Raw genomic sequence first — 26,036 nt, forward strand, 5'->3', positions numbered from 1 at the left:
CTTTTTTAAGTCCCCCGGAGGTCTGGATGTTGTCCCGCCGGCCAGAGGGATATGCCATCGCCGAGAACACTTCTTTGGTACAAGGCTCTGATCTCCTCTACCTATTACCAACAAAGAACAATATTACTTAAAAGAAGACCTTACCTCCCAAAGTCTTAGTAAGTCTTATGAACTCTTTTGATTTCTGTTTAAATTTAAGATATGAAGGATCGCTAAAGACGCTCGGGAGATCCGCACCTCCCTGCCCATTGTGCAAATAAATTATTTTACAATAATTCCATCAGATAAGCTTGCAGGATCCCTATCAATCTGATCAATGAGTAGACAAAATAAACGGGACTTTTTGATGGACATTGCTATGGCCAATTAAACGCAGCGACATAGAAAGGGGAGGAAGATACTAAATACCCCCCCTTAGTTGTGGCGTCGTTCCGGTTTGAGTGGGTCTGCCAGCCACGTTACCTCTGGATACAACTTATCTCGGAACCGGAAGACTTCTAGGCAACTGCATTCGCTGCTTTGTGAGGCAACCAATCAGGGATAAACAACATCACCGGGAACACAGGAAGAAAATACATCATAGGACTAGAAGTACGTCCTCCTGTGTAGCGGCTTGAAAGGTCCTACACCTCTGAACTATCGAGAGAAGACGACACAAGGTACGTGACAGCATAACTTCCTTCTCACTTCCTACTTCCTGCCTCAGAGCTGACCTAGAGCATCCTAAAATACTCATTGGTAACTCAAATTTAAAATCCTGTTTTTTAAGATAAATTGTGGACTTTTGACCTATTAATCTTGGTGAATATGCTAAATGAACTGTAGTGAATCATCCAGGATACAGAATTAGTAGTTTGGGATCCTGCCAACCTGCATAAAAATTTTAACTGTCTAATGTCTGCACCTCGGCAGAGAGCTGGATCTATTCATAGTACCCCCTCTGTAGTACAGAAATCCAAGCAATCTACACAAGAACCAACTATGGATTAAAAAAATGCAAGATATGTTAGCCAAGCAAAATGAAACGTTTACAAAACTATTTGAGCAATTGTCCAAACAACAAGAGAATTTTGCAAAGCAAATGGAACACTTGACAACTATGATGGCTACTTTGGGACAATCCAGCCAATCTATGAATCAGAAGCTAGATGTTGTTACAGAAGAAATTAAAGACATGAGAACCCAGGTTACAACAATGAAAGCTGAAATAAAGACGATAGACTCCTCAGTTAAAAAGGTGATAGAAGAGCAAAAAGAAGTAAAGAAGAAAGTGGAGGGTCAGGAAAGACAACTTGATATGATCCATTCTCAAGAGGATGCAGTTAAAGACCAGCTGGCTATGATGGACATGAAAGTGAGAGAAACCAATCTTCATATACGAAATCTGCCTGAAGACACTGGAGATACTAGAGAAACCTTAATACTGGCTTTGGCGGAGTTATTTCAAATAACTGAACAAGAATTGGACCACACCATAAACAGAATATACAGGATACCCTTACCAGCCAGATTAAGGAAATCAAAATCCAGAGACATTATGATATCCTTTTATGACATCAGGATGAAAGATAGCATCATGCAACTTCACTATGAAACACCTGTGGAAGTGGAAGGGACAACACTAGTAATTTTGAAGGATATTCCCAGACACTTGATGACAAAGAGAAATATTTACAATGACTTTACTGTGATGCTCAGGAAGAATGGAATAAAATACCGCTGGATACTGCCACAAGGTCTCATTTTCACATACAAAGCGAACAGAACAACTATTACTTCACTTACTGATGTGGGAAAATTCATGAGAAGATATAAAAAAGAGTTAACTGGTCTCACTTCAGAACACGATGGCCAAAGCAATTTCATGGAATGTAAATGGACTAAATGAAAAAGTTAAAAGAGGAAGGATCTTTAAATTTTTACAAAAACAAAAATACTCATTAATTTGCTTACAAGAAACTCATATTTCAAGAAAAGACAGGAAATACCTGGATAGACAAATGCTGGGACAAATGTTTTTTTCATCGGCAAAGATATCAACATTACTGTTAAAGTGCTATATAACCTCACTCCCTTACATTTTGTGGTCGGCCCCACCTCCTGTGATGGCCATTTTGTGGTTGTGCAAAAAACGCTGTGTCAGTATTCCAAAGGTGCCCTTGGGCTCAAAAAACGTGGGGACCCTTGTTGTATGTATTGTTGTAAGGTATTAGAAATAGAAGTAAGTATTTACAGAATAGTATTCTATGTCTCTTTGTGGTTGTTTTGACTCATTGTAGGATTTCTGTCCTTTGTATGAAATATAAATAACCTGCTTTTACACTGAATCAAACTGACATACAAGCCTTTTGGATTTAATTGTTTCAAGGTATTTTTAGATCTAAAGGGAGAGTCATATCTTACAAATTTTTGAAAACAAAGTTTAGCCAGAAACATATTTCATGGTAATAAGAAATGATTCTTGGATGAATGTCTTCAATATTTTGTAGCTCTTTGTATGTTTAATGAGTGGGCTTTTAGAACCATTTGAATATTGTTTAGTAATAATGGTTGCATTATATATATTGTTTAGGTGCCTCAACACTGCTATACAGTCATTAGGATTTTTAAATAGCTAATGACTAGAGAAGCCTTTTGAAATGGATATTAGTTGATCAGACTCCTGTAGAGACTTCAGCTCATGGGATTGTGCAGCTCAGCTGGTGTCTTTGAACAGCATCCACTCAATAGTAAATCAAACACTGAGTTATCATTGAGGACACTACTATTGCATAAATTTTAGGGAATTCGTTTAGGATTTTGTGAGTTATTGAAACAACACGCTTGTACATTATGTTGTATGTTCTTGTTTGTTGTCTGTATTGTTTAAAGGACAGTATTTAATACAAATATCTCACACTATGTTAGTTTTTGCAGCTCTCTAATATGGTTGTGGGTGGACTTTCTGGATAATAGTGAAGCCTGAGAGACAAGATTACACAAGTTATAAAACTCTGTTACCCCCCTTTAATTAGATGCATAGTTTCCCTTAATTAACCTGATTAATACCAGCTTGTGAAAGAATGAAAGGATATCTGTAAAATAACTGTGTGTCTTTAGTTGTGTGTTAGTGTGTCAGGAAGTGCTACTTCGTTCCTCTTCCAGTTGGAATGTTGTCAGTTTTGGAAGCTGTCATTCAAGCATGGAATGCTCATAAAATAACTACACTACCAATGCAATCCTTAACAGAGCTACACCCTTGTAAGTCCATTGAACTGAATGGGCTTAGAAGGGTGTAACTGTGTTTAGGATTGCACTGTACATGTGCTGACTGTTCTAACAAATTTTGCAAGGAGCAGTTCCAGCAAGTTTAGTCTTTTAATCTGTTTACACTCTTGCTTGTGTATAGAAGAACCCTGACTCCAGAGTTTCCATTGTGCTTCTGTTATTGTCAGTCAGCTGATCAAATTAAAGTGTGTGTAATATTAAAACAAACACTTTGTTAAGATGGCCCAAAATAGTTACCACTTTGTATGACCTATATACTGTTTTTCTTTGAACAAGAAGGGCTGAAATGTATACCTGGCTTCCATGTCAATGAAGAAAAGTAATTAATCAAGCATAAAAGGTATATTTTGGTCCCCATTGGGGAGAAAGGGAGGATATACATGAAATAAAAATAAATAAAACAATAAACCAGAACTTTAGCATTTATCTATTTGTATCATACTTCAAGAAAACATCTCCACAATATTCAGTAATATACTTGTCTTTCAAGTAGTGAATGCCAAATACATCCTAGGTAGAGATGGGTCATGTACAACATATACCTGTCTCTGTGCCCTGATGGGTGCTTGTATAGAGGCATTAACTGACAATTAAGACCCATTGAAGTAATGTCTACATCTGTTAACAAACATTAGCATCCCTTTTGTCATGTGCTCTAGCTTTGCCAATTTAGGATCCACCCGCTCACAATAATGGGACTCCAAACTCTCAACAGTAGCTTGATGGAGAAAGGCCTGAGCCTTCTACCTTCTGTTCCAGTCTTGGAACATGCAATTTGTCTGGGTAGCTTGGGGGCAAAAACTAATTTGTTTAGGCTGTGGTCGAAAAGGGAATAGGCTGTGCAGAAAGTCTTGCATTATATCCCATACATACAAGGGCCACATGCATGGATTAGATTTAGCCTCCAGTCTGCAAAATGAGCCTAACTCAGTGCCTATTAGCCATAACAGAGAAATCAGAACTTCCATGTTAAGGAGGAAGTTGTGATTCTATGTACCAGACCCTTGTTTGCGGGGGGGGGGGGCACAGATTATTTGTGTGTGTTTTTACTGGCTAATGATTAGGACAATGATTAGCACATTACTTCTGCAGGACAGTACTCAGCTCAAACCCAACCCCTCTCTGACTCTTCCTACACACTTGACACTGAGAGACACTGTCCTTCAGTGTTACTACTCTGAAGATGCCTGCCACAGCTGCTGGCGAAACGTCAGGAAAGAAAATTCCAAGACCACAGTTACACAGCCCGGATAACCTACAAGAACCAATGAACTCTGACCGTGAAAGCCTTCGACAATATTTTTACTGGCTAAGTTTATACCTATGTGTTTATGTCCGGGACCTTTTTCTTTTCTCCATAATTTTATGTTTGGGGAAGAGATAAAATATTTGTAGGATAATTTCCAAACAATATTGGTCAAAATATGGAGCAGCTTCTTTAGGTCAGTGATTCATCCTGCTATCTGTGATCATAATAAATAATTCACTGCTGCATCTGCATGCTGATGGTGGTAGCATGATTGAATGACAGTATAGATAGTAAGAGATACCAGTATGGCTTAATGAACTAAAAAAAACTCAGTAGGAAATCCATATCGAGAGAAGACAGGTTTGCCAAGCTGAGTATTGGCAGTTGGCAGGAGACCCTGGGGAGTGGGGACAATGAAATCAGTGTCGTACTGGCTCTGTGACATCACTTCTGGTGTCACTCCAAAAGTGATGTCACCATGTTGGAGCAATACTCTAGGATTTACCCAAAACGTTGTGGTTTGGTCCAGAAGTGATGGTGGGAGGTTGGCGCAACACCTATCCCCCAGGGGTTGGTGAGTGTAGGTCTCCCACCAAAGCTGGAGACCTGGTACCCCTAAGAGAAGCAGAGACATATGACCTCTGGCTATGTGACAGCCCATTATTGCAGAAAGTGCTCTGGATAGGATTTTCCTACTGAGCCTTGAATATTTCCCACTTTAAAAGTCTATTGTGAGGAGACAGAAAAGTATATTAATTATAATCCTTGAGAATTGTAGGGAACAAACGTGTATATAGAGAAGCTAAACATGTATACTACTATTAGTAGGGTTCATGTAAGGAAAACTGGGCCACTGCAGAAAATGAGTGGTTCTTCTCTGGGAAAAAGAACATCTATTAATACAATTGAGGAATTTTGATAAATTGGCACATTTATGAGACAATTTAATCTCCAGGCTCATAGGGTGTTAACTGGAAAGTCTGAAACTCAGGTATTTATTTATAGCAACTGTGGTATGTGCTGACATTTAAAAACAGCCTTTCCCCCATAAGATTAAGAGATAACTGGCGCAATATTTTTTTAGGCAGCAGAGTTTTTTAGAAACTTCAAGCTAATATACACTGTTCTCAGGCTACAAGGACATGCCTACAATGGCTACTTCTGGATAGCAATGTTTGTATCACTTCTTAAATAATGTCATATAGCATTTAAAGTATGATTACCAGCAATGGAATGAGAGCATTGTCTCAACGAGTGGTTCTTATCTCTTAACCCACTTCTGTCTACTAAGTATTCAACATCATAACTGAATACCCATCAAGCTATAAGTAAATAATCCGGACATAAAAACAGCATTTCAATAAGGTCAACATATCTCAGACATACATTCAATGAGATCCTTATGCCTGATGGCCATCAGCCAAATCCTTAATGGTAGGGTTGATACTTATCTAACCTAGGTTTGATTGTTGGCCTGTAGAGAATGATAAACTGAAGTGAGATGAAAGCTTTGTTTTCATTAAACTCTTCAAAAATAAATATAATTTTGTCTATGATATGTTGGTATTTAAATAACTAATTGTTAGCGAAATTTAGAACTGTCTCAATAGGCAATGCAGAAATTTCAACAGAACATTAAGGCTTGCCTTCCCTAATAGCAGACTTAAGAACTTCATGGTTTCCTTATACTGCAACTTTCAGCAACTTAAAGATGATTGATTAAACATGGGGCTGTGGCTCAGTGATAGAGCATCTGCTTTGCAGGCAGAATGTCCCAGGATGTTCAAACCCTGGCACTGCCAGTTAGGGATTGGATAATACATTTTGTGAAAGATGATCTTCTGATGGTAGCCTGTTGTGTTCAGTGCACCTGGGTCAAATGGACTATATCTCCAAGCTCCAAACCTCTGGTGGTAGCTGTTGCACCCAGACCACCTGGGTGCAACATATGTTCAAAAGGAACATATGTTCAAAAGGAACATATCTCTGAGCAGCATCGGGTAACCTCTTGAGACCAGAACACAAGGGAAATAGCCTTCCCTTTGTTACGGGGAATGCTGGGGGACTCCAATATTTAATGGGGAAATTAGCTAATTAGAGACTGAATTTGAGAGCACTGAGAGGCTTGATTTAAAGCGGATCTTAAACCTTTATCTACAAGGGTTGAGCAAAACAGAGGAATAAACTGAACAGGAAGCAGTTCAAACTAATAACAGGTTGGTTTTATTTAGGGGAATTGAAAGAGGGTACAAACACACACTGAAAGCAATAAAACAAGATAAACACACACACAGAGTCCTAAAGGGATAGGGTGATTGGATTCTAAAGCTACCTTCCGAGGTCTTCTGAGAAGGTCAAGAAGAGAGGCTGCAGCAAAATAGGATTGCTCAGCAGCCAGCACTTTGTGATAAGGAGACCGTACTATGGCACGGGGCAGTCGATTGGATACGGGAGAACGAGTAGCAAATGGCCACTGTGAGGGTGGCAGTATTTATAGGGAGATCTTCCTTGAGGCAGGGTGATTCACTGGACGGGTGATCTTGGGTGCACAAAGGTAAGATTGCTTCTCAAGTATTGGGATGTTTTAGGGAGAAAGGATGGCTGCTAGGTTAATTAGAATGTGATAGGATTATTGAAGGCCGACAAGTATCTGGTGATTGTGATATAAGGCAGCTGTCAGGAACTTGAGGGTGTGAAGGGGAAGAGGAGGAATTAGAAGATGGGATTAGCCTGGTCCCAGGCTATCCCAGGGAAGGAATTCAAGGTGTGACAGGGGAACGCCATTGTCTCTTGTTCTGGTCCTTAGGCAGATCTTGATAGGATGGCCACATTGATGATTATGCAAATATCACAATGTCCTGTCCATTGTCTGGAAGAGAGCAGCTCTTCCATGACTCAAGGGGGTTTCAGGCGAGGCTGGAAACAGTCTTTTCCCCTACTATTGTGCAACCACATCCAAGATGTTCAGGCTACTTCCTTTCCTGGATCCATAGCACTGCTGGCCATCTGCAGCTGTCCTGTTGGCACTGTACAGCTCGGTCCATGATGGTGTCTGGCTCACTTCCATTCCTTGGGTTGCTGCGTTGTAGGCTCTCTGCATAGTCCTTTGGTCCTGCACACCATTCCCTTTGTGCCAAGATAGCTGGGGTATGAGAGGGTAGGGTCACACCTTGGTTGGACTATTGCCACAAACTCCAAGTAGTAATGTCAGCTGTGGCACCGACATGGAGCTCAGAGGGTTGGCTTTTCTGTACAGGGCCTGATGAAAGGGCAGTTGCTACCGCCTCTTCAAAGGCTCCTTGCTGTAGTTTCCCCCATTCAAAGTGAGTCTTTCTCCTGATCACTGTGTAAATAGGATGGAGCATTTGGGCTAAATGGGGAATATGTCAAGTCAAGTTTATTGTATAAGGCCGTAGGCCATTACAATCTAAAACAGTATAGTAGCAGGTTAAAATAGGCAGAACCAGAATCATTAAAAGAATACAAAAATTTAAAAAATTGAAATACCCCCAGTCGGCTCTAAGGAAACTGGCAAAGACCAACATCGATAAAAGACACAAAAATTAGGGTGGGTACTTCAGGTTCACTAGCAAACGAAATTTATACAGGGAAGGGAGTTAAACGGGTGTGTTCTTGCGCCCCTCCTCTTTAACCTGTATATCAATTACATCATACCAAAGCTAACAGACCCTGCTTCTGTCCCCCCATCTGTAGGCCAACAAAATATTTCAATTTTGTTGTACGCAGATGACATGGCTCTGCTATCTTTAACCAGAGTTGGTTTAAAAAAGTTCCTTAATAAGTTTCCCTGGAGTATACAAGGACACCAGATTGAGCAATGTAAACATTTTAAATACTTGGGCATCACTTTCAGTGAAACTCTGAATTGGAACGCTCACCTCTCAATCATTAAGTCCTCAGCCCTAAAGACCATAGGAGCTATTATGAGATTTTATTACACCAAGGGTGGATTCCTTATAGACCCAGCTCTTAAGCTTTACATTAGTAAGATCATTCCTCACTTATTTCAATGGCATTGAAATACGGGGGTGGAAAGAACAAGCTTTATCCAACTTGGAAGTCACTCAGAATATGTTCATGAGGCGCATCTTGGCTTTACCAAAAGGAACACGAGCAGCCCTTATGAAGGCAGAACTTAGCCTCCCCTCAGTGAAAGCTCGAGCTCAGTTCATAATCCTGAAAACAATAAATGGGGAATATGTTGCCTCCAATTCCCATCAGCCCTACAATTATCTGGGCCTACCCCTTTGCTCTTGGGGATGTGTTCCTCCATGTTTATCAGGGTTACCATATATCAACGTCACCTCAGCCCCAGTATCCAACAGGGCACGTCCTCTTCATATATTTCCCTTATTCCAATAAATTAATGGAAAATACAGGCGTCAGTCCTCAGGTATGGCTCCCTTTACTAGCCTATGATGTAGATGGGCATACTAAACAGCTAAGGTCAGCCACCTCTCCTTGGGCTTGGGCTCCCTCCAATGCCTCCAGCAAGAGTGCTTGTTGCAGTTGTAATGCTGCCATTTAACTGCAATTTCCTAACCTTTTTCTGGGTAGTCTGCCAGCGGTCCAAAATCTCCCTAAGAGCTGTCAGGAGGACCCATCCAACCCCCCGTATGGCTCTTTGATCCCTATTTTCCACCCCTAGCTCCATCAAACAGTGGCGTACTGCTTCTGGGATTGGACCATCACCTTCCACTATCTCAGACTCCCAAGGAACCGGGGGTGCAACCCGGTTCAATAGCTGAGCTACTGGGCCCCATGTCGACATGGCAAGCCATCCCAGCATCTGGCGCTTCACCACCTGTCGTGCCCCACAGAGGCCTTTTGACTACAGAAATTATTGAAATAACCCTTGCCCCAAGCAAAAACAGCCCCTGGCACAACATTTGGTCATGATGCAAAAAGGCTGAAGAGAGTATTGAATAAAACAGTGCCGAAACATTTAATGTGAAATCTCTGTCCATATCACTTTGCTGAAGTTTTGAACAGTACAATTCAGGGGCTACATGAATGATCTCTCTGCTGTATCTCACACAGGTATCTACAATGCATCTTAAATTCACATCAAGCATTGTACTTGGACCTAAGCCAACGCCCAGACTCAACCTCCCCCCCACCAATGGTCCTGTAGCTGGGATGCTTACCTGGTCTGCAGCCATCAGAGGGAAGGAAGGGCATTGGGGAACAGGCTGCCTGCCTAAGTTAGGCAAAATAATCTACAGGAGCCAACCAGCAGGTGATTGAAGAGGCATACCTAGACCAGGGAAACAGGTGAGGCTGGGACAGATTCAGGTGTAGGGGCTATTGGGTGAATAGAGAGGGGTGGATGGTTGGCTCCTCAAGGACAGAGGAGGCGGGAGTAAGACGAGAGAGGGAAATAAAAGGCAGCCTTCACAGACAGACTGGGAAAGAAGGGAGCAGCACAATGCCAAAGAAGGAGGCAGAAGGCTGTTCCAGAGGAGGAAAGGAGGGAACTTCAGTCCTCAGCCAGCATTTTCCCACTTTCCCAAATTCTGAGGAATAAGGAGCCCCAGTGTGGGCAGGGTGACCTTGTGGAAGGGGGTCACACATTATTCTCACACATTATGAGTAACATTTCCAGTTAACCAGAAAAAAATGCCTTGTCCATTAACTAGTGGTTAAATATGTAAAAATCGGTTATGGACATTTTTTGTGGGATAGAACTATGAATTAACAACACCTCGTTAATACTGCTGATCGAACTGATATTAAAGGAACAGCAGCCTTGGCCTTTGCAACACACTGACTTGATGTTTTACCGTGGTTGTTAAAATAGTTCTATGATCCCATCCTTGTTTTCTGTTCAGTAGAATGTTATTTTTCCTTCTGCCCAAATGTGTGGTTTCCTGTCAGAACAGTTATGTTTCAAAGCACACATTTGCACCCAAAAAGAATTGCAAGCATATATGTATTTATTCCAATATGTCCCTCCTTAAGGTAATTAGAAAATTCATTTCTTAGTGCAGCAAGGTTTTCAGTGAAACAGGCAGTTCTGTACCTTCTTGAAAGCAACGTTTTGGCTCTGTAGCCAAAGTCTGCTGAAAACTTCCCAGTCATTCACAAACCTTTGTTAGCTGTAATGATTTCACTATACCTCCTCCCCTGGGCTGTTTGACTTTTGAAAGGAGGGGCTTTGTAGTAATTCTACACCTGTTTTTGCCCACGCCTATCCATTTGCTAAACTTACCAAACAAGTGCTCTGCTAAGCATGAGAACAAAAAAAAATTGTCGGAGCCTGTTTCCATCAGTCAGCTTCTGGCTCAGCTTCCTTGTTTTCTGCACTTTTGTTTCCACGCTGGGGACAGCTTCTCCGATGCGTGTGCTACAATGGCAATTGATGACAACAATCTTAACTCCAGGACTAAGTGTAAACTGAGTTCATACCAGAATGATTATAAATCAACGAGACGGAGTAGTCTGCCATCAGAACTCTTCCTAGGAAATGACCTCAAAGGAAAATATCAGAGAAATATTAGGAATTTAGAACCTATCCATCCAAGGCGGCCCAAGAAAAGACCTCCTCTCTTTCCAGGTAGGAGATGCCGCTGCTATACATCCTTAACATATTTCTTTGGTGTTTGAAATTATTGACTTAGTCAAGTGTCTTTAGTTTTTTTTTTTTTAAATGATGTTTATACACAGTTCAAAATTTGCAACATAGCAGAATACAGTTAGCATAACATTATGGTAATCGCAGAAACGGAAACCTCTCCTTATTTTGAAATGTAGTTGCACAAAAAACACTTTTGCTGCACATAGTATGAACTTTTTAAAAAGGTGTTGCTGTGGTTTGACAGCAGTATCCATGTTCTGTTTTTTTATGATTGTAATATCTCCTTTGAAGTTTTTTTTCCATAGGGGAGGATATATAAATCCTTCCTGTACTGAGCTGTTAGTTTCTGCTTAACCACAAATTAACACACATGTTTCTGAAACGCATGCTTTAGATTCCTGCTCTGCACCGGAGCTAGAAAATGTTGGTAGTAATTATTTAGTTTGACCTTCAAGCTTGATTGATATTTCAGAACAAGAGTAACCGTAGATTTCAATTGTGAAATTATAATTTACTTTAAAATATTAAGGCTGTAATTTCTAACCACTTTCCTGGCAGCAAATCTCACTGAATAAAATGAGACTTGCTTCCAATTGTACCTGCTTAAGATGCTTCCAGATGGGCTTGAACAGAAGTGTTTGATCACTTGTCAGTAGGGTTGCCAACCACCAGGTACTAGCTGGAGATCTCCTGCTATTACAACTGATCTCCAGCCGATAGAGATGAGTTCCCCTGGAGAAAATGGCCACGGGCAATTGGACTCTATGGCATTGAAATCCCTCCCCTCCCCAAACCCCGGCCTCCTCAGGCTCCGCCCCAGAAACCTTCCTCCAGTTGCAAAGATTGGACCTGGCAACTCTACTTGTCAGATGCATTTTGCAGTGAGAATAATGCTATCTTTTGATGATATATTCAAAAAAATACCACATGAAGAATCTGTTTTCTTTCTTGGTGAAAGTACTTTTCTATGAATCAGTGCAATGTGTTACTGGTCCAAAAAATGTGAAATCATGCTAAGTTATACTCCAGAATCCTATTTGTCCATGTTGACTAGTCCATGATGCTAACTTTTTGTCAGATCTATTTATTTATTTATTTAATTCAGTTTGTGCCCTGCTCTATTTCCTGGGCAGGGCCGGGCTCAGATCTATCAAAATAAAGCCATTGCCTCAAAACGTTTCAAATGGTAGCAGATGTGCTTTGAGAGAACACTGAAGCAGGTCAAAAAAAGATATGAAAGACAAAAGGCCTGCCAGGAAAATTGAGATTTCCTAGACATGTGACATTTCTGCCTTAAATAGCTGGGGGCTTAAATAGTTGGGGGCGCAGAGTGGTAAGCTGCAGTACTGCAGTCCAAGCTTTGCTCACGACCTGAGTTCGATCCCGACGGGAGTCAGTTTCAGGTAGCCGGCTCAAGGTTGACTCAGCCTTCCATCCTTCTGAGGTCGGTAAAACGAGTACCCAGCTTGCTGGGGGTAAAGGGAAGATGACTGGGGAAGGCACTGGCAAACCACCCCGTAAAACAAAGTCTGCCTAGGAAACGTCGGGATGTGACGTCACCCCATGGGTCAGGAATGACCCGGTGCTTGCACAGGGGACCTTTACCTTTACCTTTTAAAAAAGACTCATCTTCTGTGTCATTTGGAACTCTGTCCTAAATACAATGGGAAATGTGTGCATGACACACATTCTTTACCTACCCTTTTCTTTCAGTACTTAATGTCAGGTGATTGGGTGTGCCTGTTTCTCTAAAACGTCTTAGTGCCTGAACCAGCTCTTCCTGAGGGCAGTGTTGACTATGACGTTCTAAATTCATTTCTGCTGGAGCCGTCTCTTTTGTATTTTTTCCCTTTTCCTTTTTAAAGAAAGTATCATTATTTCTATAACAGCCTTTACTCCTTTGTCTTTGCTCTTTTGCTCTTATTTTTTACCATTATAACCTTGTTCATGCATTTATTGGGGGGGGGACAGGATTGTGGAGGCACCCGCTGGCTCTTCTTTCAAACTTTACTTGTTCATTGGGGCTTGTGCACTGACCCTGCATATACACACCTGTATGTGAATTGTGGTAAAAATTGAGGAATGGACAATGTATAGGGTTTGTGTGAAAGAGACCCTGAAAGCATGAGGTTGGGAGTAAAGCCACTGTGAGTGACCCTGACTTCCTCCTCCCTCTGCCTCTATTTTTACCCAATTCTAACACCTCAATAGGGCATGCATCTCTTCTTCCACCTTTCCTGGCTACCAAGTTTTGACATAACTGTGTCATGCTGTGCAGATTTACATGCTTCTAAGGCTATTGACTTCAGTGGACTTGTGTGTGTGTGTTAAGTGCCGTCAAGTCGCTTCCGACTCATGGCAACCCTATGAATGAAAGTCCTCCAAAATGTCCTATCTTTGACAGCCCTGCTCAGATCCTGCAAATTGAAGGCTGTGGCTTCCTTTATGGAGTCAATTCATCTCTTGTTGGGTCTTCCTCTTTTCCTGCTGCCCTCAACTTTTCCTAGCATGACTGTCTTTTCCAGTGACTCTTGTCGTCTCATGACGTGACCAAAATACGACAGCCTCAGTTTAGTCATTTTAGCTTCTAGGGTCAGTGCATCTAGAGACTTAATTAATAAAATATATACTTCGGGACATCTGAAAGTCATGATGGTAGAGGACACAATCCAATAAAAGAACTTGCAGCATCCTTTGCAGCATGTCTTTTGTAATTCTAAAATCTGATTGTTGTACCCATAGCCTGGAATTTGATTTCAGGTGACACTCTCTACTCCTGTATTTAGTAACTTGCATGACAATCATGTTATTGAACCTGGGGGGACTAGACAAGTAGCCTTTATTACAGAGACTGTGAGAATTATAACACTAAACCTGCTTTGATTGTGCATCGAGAAAAGTGCTTTAACAACCTGTGCGTGGAAATATCCCCCCAAATGGGTACAGGCATATGTCAGAATTGTCAGATGGCTGAATAAGATGGATGAGTTGAAGTGAAGGTGTTTTGAGGTTAACAGCAAGCATGTTTCATACTTGTACCAGATTATTTTGACTTTACAGTTACTTCCATAAGGCACATTTTGAAAATGATTGTGGGACAAAATAAGTATCCTTAAGCAGTTGTGGTCTGCAAGCATGACATGTGTCCCATGAGCCTCATTGGTTATTTAAATCGGTAAAGATGGTGTGATGAATGGGAAATATAGAGGAATATTTCTTTATCCACTGGTATGGGTGTAATGCCTGTTCTCTCCGGTGGTTACTGCCCCATCACTAGAAGATGATAACCTGATAGTTAGAACCATTTTGTGTCTTGAGATTGCCGATGTGAAGCAAGGAATATATTTCTTCATTGATAAAGTAGTCGTGCACAGTGCTATTCAGATAGGTTGGAGCGTTCAAACAGAGAAGCTTATTTCAACATTACCCAAGGGTATGTGTATGTCTTTGGAAATCATTTTTAAGCCTCTTTTTCATCTCTTTCCCCAGTAATGTAAAATCTGATGTTATGCTCAAGTGTTTATTTTTGAAAATGACAGGAAGACACTTTGGCCCTCTGTAAGAAAATAGGTATATATGCTGATTCCCAAACATTATATGGGACAAGAATATTCAGGCTGCTAGAACACACAATAAAGAACCCATTGGAACATACAATACATACACCTTTATTGTCATAATAACCGCATTATAGCATGCATTTATGTGTGTGTATGAAGTGCCGTTAAGTCGCAGCCGACTTATGGCGACCCCTTTTTGGGGTTTTCATGGCAAGAGACTCACAGAGGTGGTTTGCCAGTGCCTTCCTCTGCACAGCACCCCTGGTATTTCTTGGTGGTCTCCCATCCAAGTACTAACCAGGGCTGACCATGCTTAGCTTCTGAGATCTGACGAGATCAGGCTAGCCTGGGCCATCCAGGTTAGGGCCATGCATTTATACAGACACCTTAAAGAAATCAGGAACATACAATAAAGAATCCTTCATTAATTATTCATTAGATTGGTGAACAGAAGAGTGACTGCCTTGACCTGGACTGAGTAATGTTCACCTGTAGTTACAAAAAGGTTCAGGTAGAGGTCACCTATAAGTGACCTCTTGAAGATGAAATGCTACAGTATGACTAAGTGTCAATGCAATGGGAAACTTGCATTCTCTGCCCGGAAACTCAGACGGGGGCTGCATGTAGTTCCGGCTTAGTCATGACCCTGAACAGGAGGACCCCATCTCAGTTGAAGAAGACCCCAGCTTCAACATTATGCCACTGATGATGGAGGGGAAGGATGGCAAAGGGGTTTGAAATGTAAGTTCCACTTCCAGAGTTCAAGATAAAGCTGTAAGTGGGACTATACTCAGAATGATAATGAAACCAGTTGGTTCTATATTGTGCTTGATTTTAAGACTACCAAACCAGCAATACAATTCATTGCACTCTAATAATAGACATTGAACAATATTCTGAAGTGTCTTTCCAAAATATAAAATGTTCTTCCTTCATTTAAAACCAGTAAATGGTGAGATGATCCAAAGGAGAAGCCACAAGGAGACTAATTATTTATGTCAGGCCCTAATAAAAATTGCACCAACAGATGAAGAGCTATTGGTTACTTCCATTTGTAATAGGAGTCAGATTCTAGCACTTTGTGCTGCTTAATATGGGCACATCATCTTTTGCTTTTGTATAAAAGTATAGTATAGTGGTTAAAGTACAGGACTAAGGATGGAGAGATCTGGGTCCAAATCTCTGTTCAGCCATGAAGATCGCAGGTTGACCTTGGGTCAGTCATTGTCTTTCACCGTAGCCTATATCACAGGGTTGTTATGAGGTTAAAATGGAGATGATGAAAGCCATGTATGCTCGCCTGAACTCTTTGGAGGAAGGCCTGGATAAAATCAATAGATAGTTTTTACTAGGGTGTTAAAGCAATCTGTCTTCTAAAGTGGAAATCCTAATTTGTCTCTCAGCAAGAGTTTAACTTTATTATACCCTTGTTGAGCCTCTGAATTATCTTGGCCATTAAATCCCAGGTAGGGCTTAAAAATATATGGGCTTTCAGAATCATGCTGTTAAACAGGAATGAATACAGGCTTTTTGCATGACCCACTAACATTTGAAACCACTCTGACCCAGGAAACAAACAGTTGTCCAGGTGATTGTTTTGTAGTTGTCTATCCCACACATAATGTCCTGCGCTTGGTAGTCAGACTGCCTTTGCAGGGACATTGGACTCTAGTCCTGGGTAGTTTTGCCAGTCTCCAGGTGGTGGCTAGAGATCTCCTGGAATCACAACTGGTCGCCAGGTTAAAGAGATCAGTTCCCCTGGAGCAAATGGCTGCTTTGGCAGGTGTTTCCATAGAGTTTTCCATAGAGTTTCCATATGGTTTCCATAGAGTTTTAGCTGAGGTTGCCAGAGCGTCTGCATCGCTTCCGGGTAAACCTGGAAATGACATGTGTGAAGCGTGCGCATGTGTGTGCATGTGTTGCCGCCGGCCCTCAGCTGGTCGGCGGGCAGCCCGGTGGTTTGGCGAGATTTTACCCGCTACCACTGGGCACTTGGCAACCCTAGTCATCATACATATCTACTCCTCAACCCCTAGTCATCAAATACTACAAACTATCTTATTCTGGTATCCCATCAATTTCTGCTTTTCTGCCCTATGAGTGGCCTCAGATATGTGCAGTTCCACACACCCACTCATAATAGAAAAAACTTAATTTAGATAGGCAGCAGGTTACCGGTTTGTGATAGCAACCTTGGTACTATTGAATACTGTTCTACCATACAATCAATATTGGTAAGAAATTCTCAGGTATAACTATATGGGTTTTCATGTTTGAATGTTCCTTCTGGTTTGACACCTCTTGGCACATAGAATACTAGTGCATCAGAAAGCATGCTAGACTTGATCCATCCTCTTGACCTGTTAGACTTGGGTGTGACATGGTGGAACATTCCTTTCACCTCCATCTTGAAATGGCATAGTGAACACAGTGAACCACGAACCCAGATCTTCTCAGAAATCACTGATGGTTAATCCTGTCTTGTAAGGAAGTTCAATTCACTTCACTGAGAGGGCAGGCATTTTCTGCTGTAGCTCCACAATTCTGGAATGGTGTCCCAGAGGTGATCCATCAGCTTCCCAACACTTTTAACTTTTAGGAAAGCCTGTAAGACATGGCTTTTTCAAAAGCACTTTGGATAGTGTGGCAGGGCACAGGTATTATGAGATAATATGACATATTACTGGAATCCTAGTACAAGAATTGTGGATTAGGTGGATTTTGCAGTACTTATTGTTGGATTTTAGTTGTCAAATTGGTTTTTAAACTGTTGTTGCTAGCTGCTCTGAGCTTATAGAAGAGGAGAATGTAAATGTTTAAATAAAATATTTCTGAACATCCTAATTCTTAGAGAGAACTCCTTGAAGAGCTAATATTTGAAGCCAGAAGGGAAAATAGGGAGTTGCCAATACACTTTTATTTGCTGCCAATGTCTAGGCAAATATAACATAAGCACCCTACTCAATAAGACCAAAGATGCTTCTAGTTGTGTATACTATTTATTTAATTTGTTTATTTAAAACATTTATTAGCCGCCCTTCAACCTTGTGGAACACAAGGTGGCTTACAGTGTAAATAAAATACACATAAATGACTATCATTTAAAATCTCAATTAGGACTGCCATTAAATAAAAAACTAAATTAGTCTAATGCAGTCCTAAATAAAAGTTGTCTTCAACTGCTTCCTAAAAATCAAACGTGAAGGGGCAGGCACGCCTCCCTGGGGAGGTTGTTCCATAACTGTGGGGCTGCCACCAAAAAGGCTCTTTCTCATGTGCCTACCAGATGAGCTTCTTTGATTGGTGGGACAGTCTAGAGCAGGGGTCCTCAAACTTTTTAAACAGGGGGCCGGTTCACTGTCCCTCAAACACTGTTGGGGGCCGGACTATAGTTTGAAAAAAATATGAACAAATTCCCCACGTGTGCGGGGGAGAAGGTGGCGGCCGAGGGGGCTCTCCGGAAAAGCATCCTCCTCGCAAGACAGGACCTTCCCCCTGTAGTGGTTAAGAGTGGCGTTTTGGAGCGGGGACTCTGATCTGGAGAACTGGGTTTGATTCCCCACTCCTCCACGTGAGAAGCGGAGGCTAATCTGGTGAACCTGGTTGGTTTCCCCACCTCTACACATGAAGCCAGCTGGCTGACCTTGGGCAAGTTACAGCTCTGTTAGAGCTCTCTCAGCCCCACCTGCCTCACAGGGTGTCTGTTGTGGGAAAGTATGGGAAGGGGATTGTAAGGCAATTTGAGTCTCCCTTTAGTGGTACAGAAAGTTGGCATGTAAAAACCAAGGCCATTTACGCACTGGAGGTTTTGCCTTGGATTTGCTGCTCTCCAGATGAACATTTTCCCCATCCGAATTCTCCAAACTCTGCCCGGGGGTGGGGGGAGCTTACTTTTGAGTTCTGAGAATTCGGATGGGGAAAATTCGGATGGAGAGCGGCAAACCCAAGGCAAAACCTTCTGTGCATAAATGGCCACAAGTCTTTTTCTTCTTCTCCCTGGAGATATGCCCACCCACCCCCCAAGGGGCCCCTACAATTACCTCCAGGCCACAAGGATACCCCCGGGAGGAGAGAGAGCCCCGAGCCGTGAGAACGCTGCCCGACTGCGGCCAAAACAGGAACGCCAGGGCCACGTTGGGCTGCATCGTGGAGGGCCCCGAAGGACCAGGCGCCTCTGCATGGAGCTAGAGGAGGCCAGGCCACAAAGCTAGGCAATAAGAGAAGTCTCCCGGTGGGGCATGCTGCGGAAGAGAAGGGGGTGACTGGGCCCAGGAAAGGGGGTTTTGGGCCGGGGAGGGTGAGAGGGGGAAGGGGGCGACCGGGCGGCGCGTGAGGCAGCAAGACGCCTCGTGTGCCCAGGAAAGCAGGTTTTGGGCCGGGGAGGCTGGGAGGGAGAGGGGGAAGGGGGTGACCCAGCGTCGCGCGAGGCAGCAAGATGCCTCATGCGCCCAGGAAAGGGGGTTTTGGGTTGGGGAGGCTGGGAGGGAGAGGCGGAAGGGGGCGACTGGGCGGCGCACGAGGCAGCAAGATGCCTCATGCGCCCAGGAAAGCAGGTTTTGGGCCGGGGAGGCTGGGAGGGAGAGGGGGAAGGGGGTGACCCGGCGGGACGCGAGGCAGCAAGATGCCTTATGCGCCCAGGAAAGGGGGTTTTGGGCCGGGGAGGGTGGGAGGAAGAGGGCGAAGGGGGCGACTGGGCGGCGCACAAGGCGTCTTGCCGCCTCGCGCCGCCCAGTCGCCCCCTTCGCCTTCTTCCTCCCACCAGGAAAGGGGGTTTTGGGCTGGAGAGGGAGCAGGGAAGGGGGCGACTGGGGCGGGAGGGAGGCTTCCGGCTGGGCGCATGCGGCCAGGAAGCCCAGAAAAGCTCTGGGGGGGGCAAGGGGGGACTGGCTTTCTCGGTCCCCGGGCCGGACAAAAGCCCTCCGGGGGCCGGATCCGGCCCTCGGGCCGTAGTTTGAGGACCCCTGGTCTAGAGGGTCTGTGTCCAGCAGTGGCCTGCCAGATGCCCCAGTGAAGTTCACAAGCAGCTTGTGAAGGCCCATTCCTATTCTCAGGACCTGGTGTTTGGAAGTACAGGATCTCTGAATATGGAAATGCCACGACTTAGGTGTTAATTGTCCAGTTGCCTGCACATCTAACAGTGTAACCCTAAACACTGTCCTGTGTTGAGATATTAACATCCATTATAGTCTTAACAACATCCCAGCTAAACTGAAGTATTAGGATACAAGCTGAATTATTTCCATTGATGTCAGTGGTTTAAAGTAAAGTAGAGATGCTTTGTTAATTGGGCTGCTAGATTCCTACATAAAATGGTGGAGGCCGTGCTTGCATACAATTGTCCTTCATTCATGCACAGCTGCAAATCTAATTGGAAAAGAGAGGGAGTATGTTGTTTGGAACCTCCCCTTTTCTTCAGTATAATGGTAAAGCTTACGAGTGTGGAGTTAGAAATAATTTGTGCCTTCATATAAAAATTGTAGGCGGGGCTAGGTGGTGCTTTGTCATGCAGCAGGGCTTTGTTGTTAACACCGGGCCCAATAATGCAAGGTTGAATAGTAATAGTATTGCATAATAGTCTGCACTGTTTATTTTATATTAATGCTATATGAAAATAAGCCAGTAGATCTTAAAGGATGATTAGCTGTTTTCTTATCATTTCCTGTAATAGGAACAAAGAAGGAGATTTTAAAGGATGATTAGCTGTTTTCTTATCGCTTCCTGTAATAGGAACAAAGAAGGAATGTAGAGTGCAGGTGAAAGGCATTTATAATGGCGTCATATGTTTAATGACTTACTACTTGAAGACATTGTAAGGCTGAGTTGCCAAATTACTCTTTTTAAAAAACCTGGTCCCATCCACTTCTCTTCTGTGTGGCTGAATGCTTTATAAGGGTTTCTATTTTAAATGTGGGAGACTGAGGAAAGTTGTTTTTCCCCCTCTGTTCTGTATTCCCCCGTATTTTTCTGTGTGTATGTGTAGGCATGTATGTTGCCTGTGTGATTACATGTACTGAGTAGCTGGTCCAATCCCACTGGGATCCAGAAGAATTGGGACCCTGCATTCTGTGCATTACTGTACTTCAAACTGATTTCTGAGTGGCTGGAGGAAGTGACTTGACTACAAAACCCTCCATGGAGTACTGGGTGCTGGCAACCATCCAGTGGTTACAGGTTTACAGTTAGGGTTGCCAACCTCCAGGTGGTAACAATACAAAGCAGTATAGGAAAAGGTATACCACACTCCAAAAGAAATTCGACTAGTTACTTAATATATCTATTGTAATAATTCAACAGGAGCCCCGTGGCGCAGAGTGGTAAGCTGCAATACAGCAGTCCAAGCTCTGCTCATGACCTGAGTTCAATCCCAACAGCTCAAGGTTGACTCAGCCTTCCATCCTTCCGAGATTGGTAAAATGAGGATCCAGCTTGCTGGGGGTAAAGGGAAGATGACTGGGGAAGGCAATGGCAAACCACCCCGTAAACAAAATCTGCCTAGTAAATGTCGGGATGTGACGTCACCCCATGAGTCAGGAATGACCCGGTGCTTGCACAGGGGACCTTTACCTTTACCTTAATAATTCAACATCAACAAAATAACAATGATGACATAAATAAAAAGTGTAGAGAGAAAGGATCCAATCATGTTACATAAATCTCATTCCACAAGTCCACTGTGTGTGGATCTTATAATGCTCAATCAAAAGTCCCCAGCAACGTGGTCCCAATTTCAGACGTGGATTGCCGGTCAGACTGCTGTGTTCTCAGTGGAAATATAGTACATGTCAATTTCATATTGCAGATCCCGAAGTAGAACAGCACAATTTAAGTCACAGGCACAGCTCGGGGGTCGCATAACTAGTTAGCATGCCAGAGTCTCGTTCGTTATCGGAATTAACCAGACAAATCGCTCCACCAACTAAGAACGGCCATGCAACTCCAGGTGGTGGCTGGAGATCTCCCGGGATTAAAACTGATCTCCAGGCGATAGAAAGCAGTTCACCTGGAGAAAGTGGCCATTTGGAAGGTAGATTCTATGGCATTTTACCCCACTGAAGTCCCTCCCTTCCCTAAACCCCACCCTCCTCAGGCTCCACCCCCAATACCCCCAGGTATTTGCTACCCTAGAGCTGGAAACCCTACTCACAGCTGATGCAGAGGCGTTAGGGTAGGGTTGCCAACCTCAAGATGGGGCCTGGAGTTCTCCCGAAATTAAAACTGATCTCCATGCTACAGTTTCCCTGGGTGGACTTAATGGAAATACATCTCTGCTGAGCTCCATCCTAAATTCTGCCTTCCTCAGACTCTGCCCCCAAATCTTCAGGAACTTCCCAATCCAGAGCTGGCAACCCTATCCCTGCATGCTTGTTTGTCTTGAGCAGTATAGAGAGATCCAGAGAATTAGGCCTTACCCTAGACTCTGTCTTTCGAAACATTATTATTTTTGAAGTATAGGCTTTAAAAGGGGGATAGGCAGATTCGTGTAGGAGAGGACCATCAATGACTTCTAGCCCTGGTGAGTAAAAGAAACCTCCATATGTAGAGACAGCAAAACTCTAAATACAGTGCTAGGAGATAATGTGAGGGGACCCCTCTGCCCTGTTTGTTGACCCTCCAGGGCAACTGGTTGGCCAGTGTATGAAACAGTATGCTGGATTAGATGGGCTACTAGTATGATCCAGCAGGGCTCTTCTTTTGTTCTTACCTTGAAAATTCACATTGAGAGTGTGACTCTTTCAATTTAGGCTTTAGATGTCCATTTTTGTGACTAAAAATAACTGCAAGGTTCTCTGTTGATGCATCTGTTTGCCTCCCAGAAGTCATGCAAACTAAAGGCTGGACTCTTTTTTTTTTAATGGAAATATGTCAGTTACCTTTGACAGTTAAGGAGACAACAAATAGAAATGGCTTCATAGCTGCCAATTATTGCTTTCTAGGAGAACAACAGCAGCTGTTGCAGTCCTGCCCTTGTTATGCATTGATGTTGACATAAATTTGTAGCCCAGGCATAGAGGACACGGGAGTTAATCCCTCTTCCCCATTTTTCTTCTTTCGCCTTTGATTAGTATGTAATGCCGCTTGGTGGCAGCACAGTCACACATTTCTTACAAACCAAAAAAAGAGACAAAATGGTGAGGCGAAACTACGGTACATGTAATTTAAATGTTAGCAACTACAGTTCACAAGTATTGAGTTTTTTTTTAAAGGGTTTTTAAATGGTATGTTTTGGTTTTTCATGTAGCTGCAGTAAATGTTCAAAGACTGATTTTTGGATAATGTGGAAATAAAAATGTGTATGGGCACGACTGCCTGTTTCAGAACTACATTCTCCATCTCCCAATTCAATTCAGGTGCCGTTGTTGATTTGCATTTCAAGTGGCAATGCCAGAACGCCAAGTGTTCAGGGCTCCTTTGCTTGCTTTGCCAGTGCTGGGGTGTTTACATTTAGTACATCCCAACTGGATGCTGGGAGGAGCCCTCCACCCCACATTTAGTATATCCAAACTGGATGCTATGAGGAGCCCCCCCCCCAAAAAAAACCCCTCTACTGTAAAAGCCAGCTAGTGACCTTGGGCTAGTTGCAGCTCTCTTCGAGCTCTCTCAGCCCCACCTACCTCACAGGGTGTCTGTTGTGGTACTTGGATGATGCTTGCTTGGCCCTGTGCGTGTTGTTAGCAGCCATTGTTTTGCCTGTTGACAGCTAGAGTAAATGTGTAAGATTCTGTTGTTTGGGTGTGATTTGAAGCATCTTGATCCTAAATGAGCTGACTTATTTCACTATAATTAACAGTACGTCCAACTGGGGCTCTTTCACGTGCTTACTTAAAAGGGGGGATCCCTTTAACTCAGTTGATTTGCAATCTTCAGTGAATGTCTGGGCTTTTTCTGTAGCATTTTTGCTTTGGATGTTCATGGTAATCAGTGCTTTGAGGTATGCTTGATTTGCAAGATTACTTTCTGAGATTCAGTTGAAGGGCCAGGTTGTACTCATAGCTCTGTAAAACTTGTACGGTGCTAAATATTCCCGGAAAGAATTCCTCAGGGCATGGTAACTGCACGCAGGAACCCTTATCATAAATAATATTAAATATATAAATACTGCTTGCATATTTGATCCTTATCTTTTTGTTATGAGATACTGTAAATGTTTTTAAAGTCTTTGCAATAACAGCTGATTGCAGTTAACGATCGACCAGCCTGTACATAAAGAGTGCTTCCAGGACATAGCTTGTGATTCTGTAGCAGGTCTAGTGGTTTGGCTAGCTTAAAGTTTTCTAGAGTTATGGAGAAATGCCTCCATTTTAAGGCTGTCAGTTGCAATAAGAATAGGCAAGGGAAGTTGCAGGCCGTGAGAGAAATATTGCCTCAGCTACCCATAAAGGAAGAGAGCTTTCAGTAGGGCTTATTTCCAAGTAAGCATTCTTAGGATTGTAACTTTACCTCGTTCTAATAACATTAACTTGAAAGGAATGGCCAGTGTAAAATGGTTCTTACACAAATGTCAAAAACAAAGAGGATTTTCAGGGGAGAAGCAGCAATGGGCTGGCTGGGTGCGTGACCACTTCCTGCCCTTCCTTCCCTCTAATTGTGTTTCCTCCCCATAGGACTGCAGACGTAAGTTTCATTTTGCACATGCCAATCTGGAACCTCACTGCGGGGAGGGAGAAAGCTTGGGGCTGCAGCATTAATGTGGCAGGTGGGAAAGGATTAAGCATATATGCCCAGTCACTTCTTCACTTAAAACTACTTTCTCTTGGAGCTGTTTTTATGTAGAAAAACCACTCGCACTGAAATTGATGTGTTTCATACTGTGTTTGGTCCTAACCCTCAGCTTCACTGATCTCAATGTCATTTAAGCACTGACTTGGCAGTGTGTTTCCATTTAAATTTATTTTTGGTGTATTTTGGGCCACTCGGTAAATAATTAATGATAAAAGTGCTGATCTGTGTTTGACCGGAACCAGAAGAACTGTATTCCAAGGGAAAACTATAGTCCTCAGTGCATTTGCTTAAGGTTCAGTCCTGCTGTTCATGAGTGGAGGGAAGGCATTTAAGTGTCCTCTCTAGGCTGAGTAAGAAACAGCATAGGCTGGCCTGGACTGCTGCTTCCCCACTCCCTGCTTGCCACTCAGCCATGGTATCACTGTGGTGAGTGTCACCTGCATAGAGGTTAGGGTTGCCAGCTCCGAGTTGGGAAATACCAGGAGATGTTGGGGGGTAGATCCTGAGGAGGGTGGGGTTTGGAGAGGGGAGGGACTTCAATGAAGAAGAAAAGTTGGTTTTTATATGCCGACTTCTCTACCACTTAAGGAAGAGTCAAACTGGCTTACAATCACCTTCCCTCCCCCTCCCCACAACAGACACCCCGTGAGGTAGGTGAGGCTGAGAGAGTGTGACTAGCCCAGGGTCACCAGCTGGCTTCATGTGTGGGAGTGTGGAAACAAATCCAGTTCACCAGATTAGCGTCCACTGCTGCTGTGGAGGAGTGGGGAATCAAACCCGTTCTCCAGATCAGAATCCACTGCTCCAAACCACCGTTCTTAACCACTACACCACCCTGACTCTCTTGCCATAGAGTCCAATAGCCAAAATGGCCACTTTCTCCATGTGAACTGATCTCTATTGCCTGGAAATCAGTTGTAATAGCAGATCTCCAGCCAGCACCTGGAGGTTAAGGAATCAAAACTAAGTACTTGTGTGAGACTTAATAAAGCACAAAAGCAGCATATGCTAACAATTGTATTCTGAAACTTCACAAGAGCACATCCACAGATGTTGACAACTGAGCAAGAACAAGTAAATGTGCAGCAGAATACAGAATCCAAACTAATAAGTGTATATACAAGGGTATTCCAGGTACAAATAAATTAACAATCCACAAAGGTAATGATAGCAACAAGTACGGAACACTTTTCACCGTTCTTAACCACTACACCACCCTGACTCTCTTGCCATAGAGTCCAATAGCCAAAGTGGCCACTTTTTCCATATGAACTGATCTCTATTGCCTGGAAATCAGTTGTAATAGCAGGAGATCTCCAGCCAGCACCTGGAGGTTGGCAACTCTAATAGAGACCAATGCTGCTGGAGGGCAGGCATGGGAAGGGGACAAGGAGGCAGAACTAGGCCTGGCCAGCCTTTCCCCTTTCCAGCTCACTAAATGCCTAGCTTTCCAACCTGTTTTGTTGTTGTTTTTTTGCTGGGGGCTGGGGAATGTCATTGCTACTTCTGCTTGAGGCAGAGTCTTCAACACTGTGAGCAAGGACTACTCCAGTGAGAATGAAGGGCCAAGTTGCTATTTTGTGGCATAGCGCTTTGCTTGCGCTGTTCATTGTGGGAGACTTGGTGCTGTGCACTTCCCACA

General features: G+C 43.1%; 1 protein-coding gene across 1 annotated transcript in view; it reads left to right on the forward strand.

Moving 5' to 3' along the window:
- Nucleotides 1-10,888: 10,888 nt before the first annotated feature.
- FRY (FRY microtubule binding protein) overlaps nucleotides 10,889-26,036 on the forward strand; it is a 205,419-nt gene continuing 190,271 nt past the window's right edge. Inside the window, exon 1 of the mRNA XM_056858510.1 lies at nucleotides 10,889-11,093. Within this exon, the coding sequence (XP_056714488.1) occupies nucleotides 10,889-11,093 (205 nt within the window). The remainder of the gene's footprint in view (nucleotides 11,094-26,036) is intronic.

This window comes from Euleptes europaea, chromosome 12, assembly GCF_029931775.1.
Source record: "Euleptes europaea isolate rEulEur1 chromosome 12, rEulEur1.hap1, whole genome shotgun sequence".
Taxonomy (NCBI): domain Eukaryota; kingdom Metazoa; phylum Chordata; class Lepidosauria; order Squamata; family Sphaerodactylidae; genus Euleptes; species Euleptes europaea.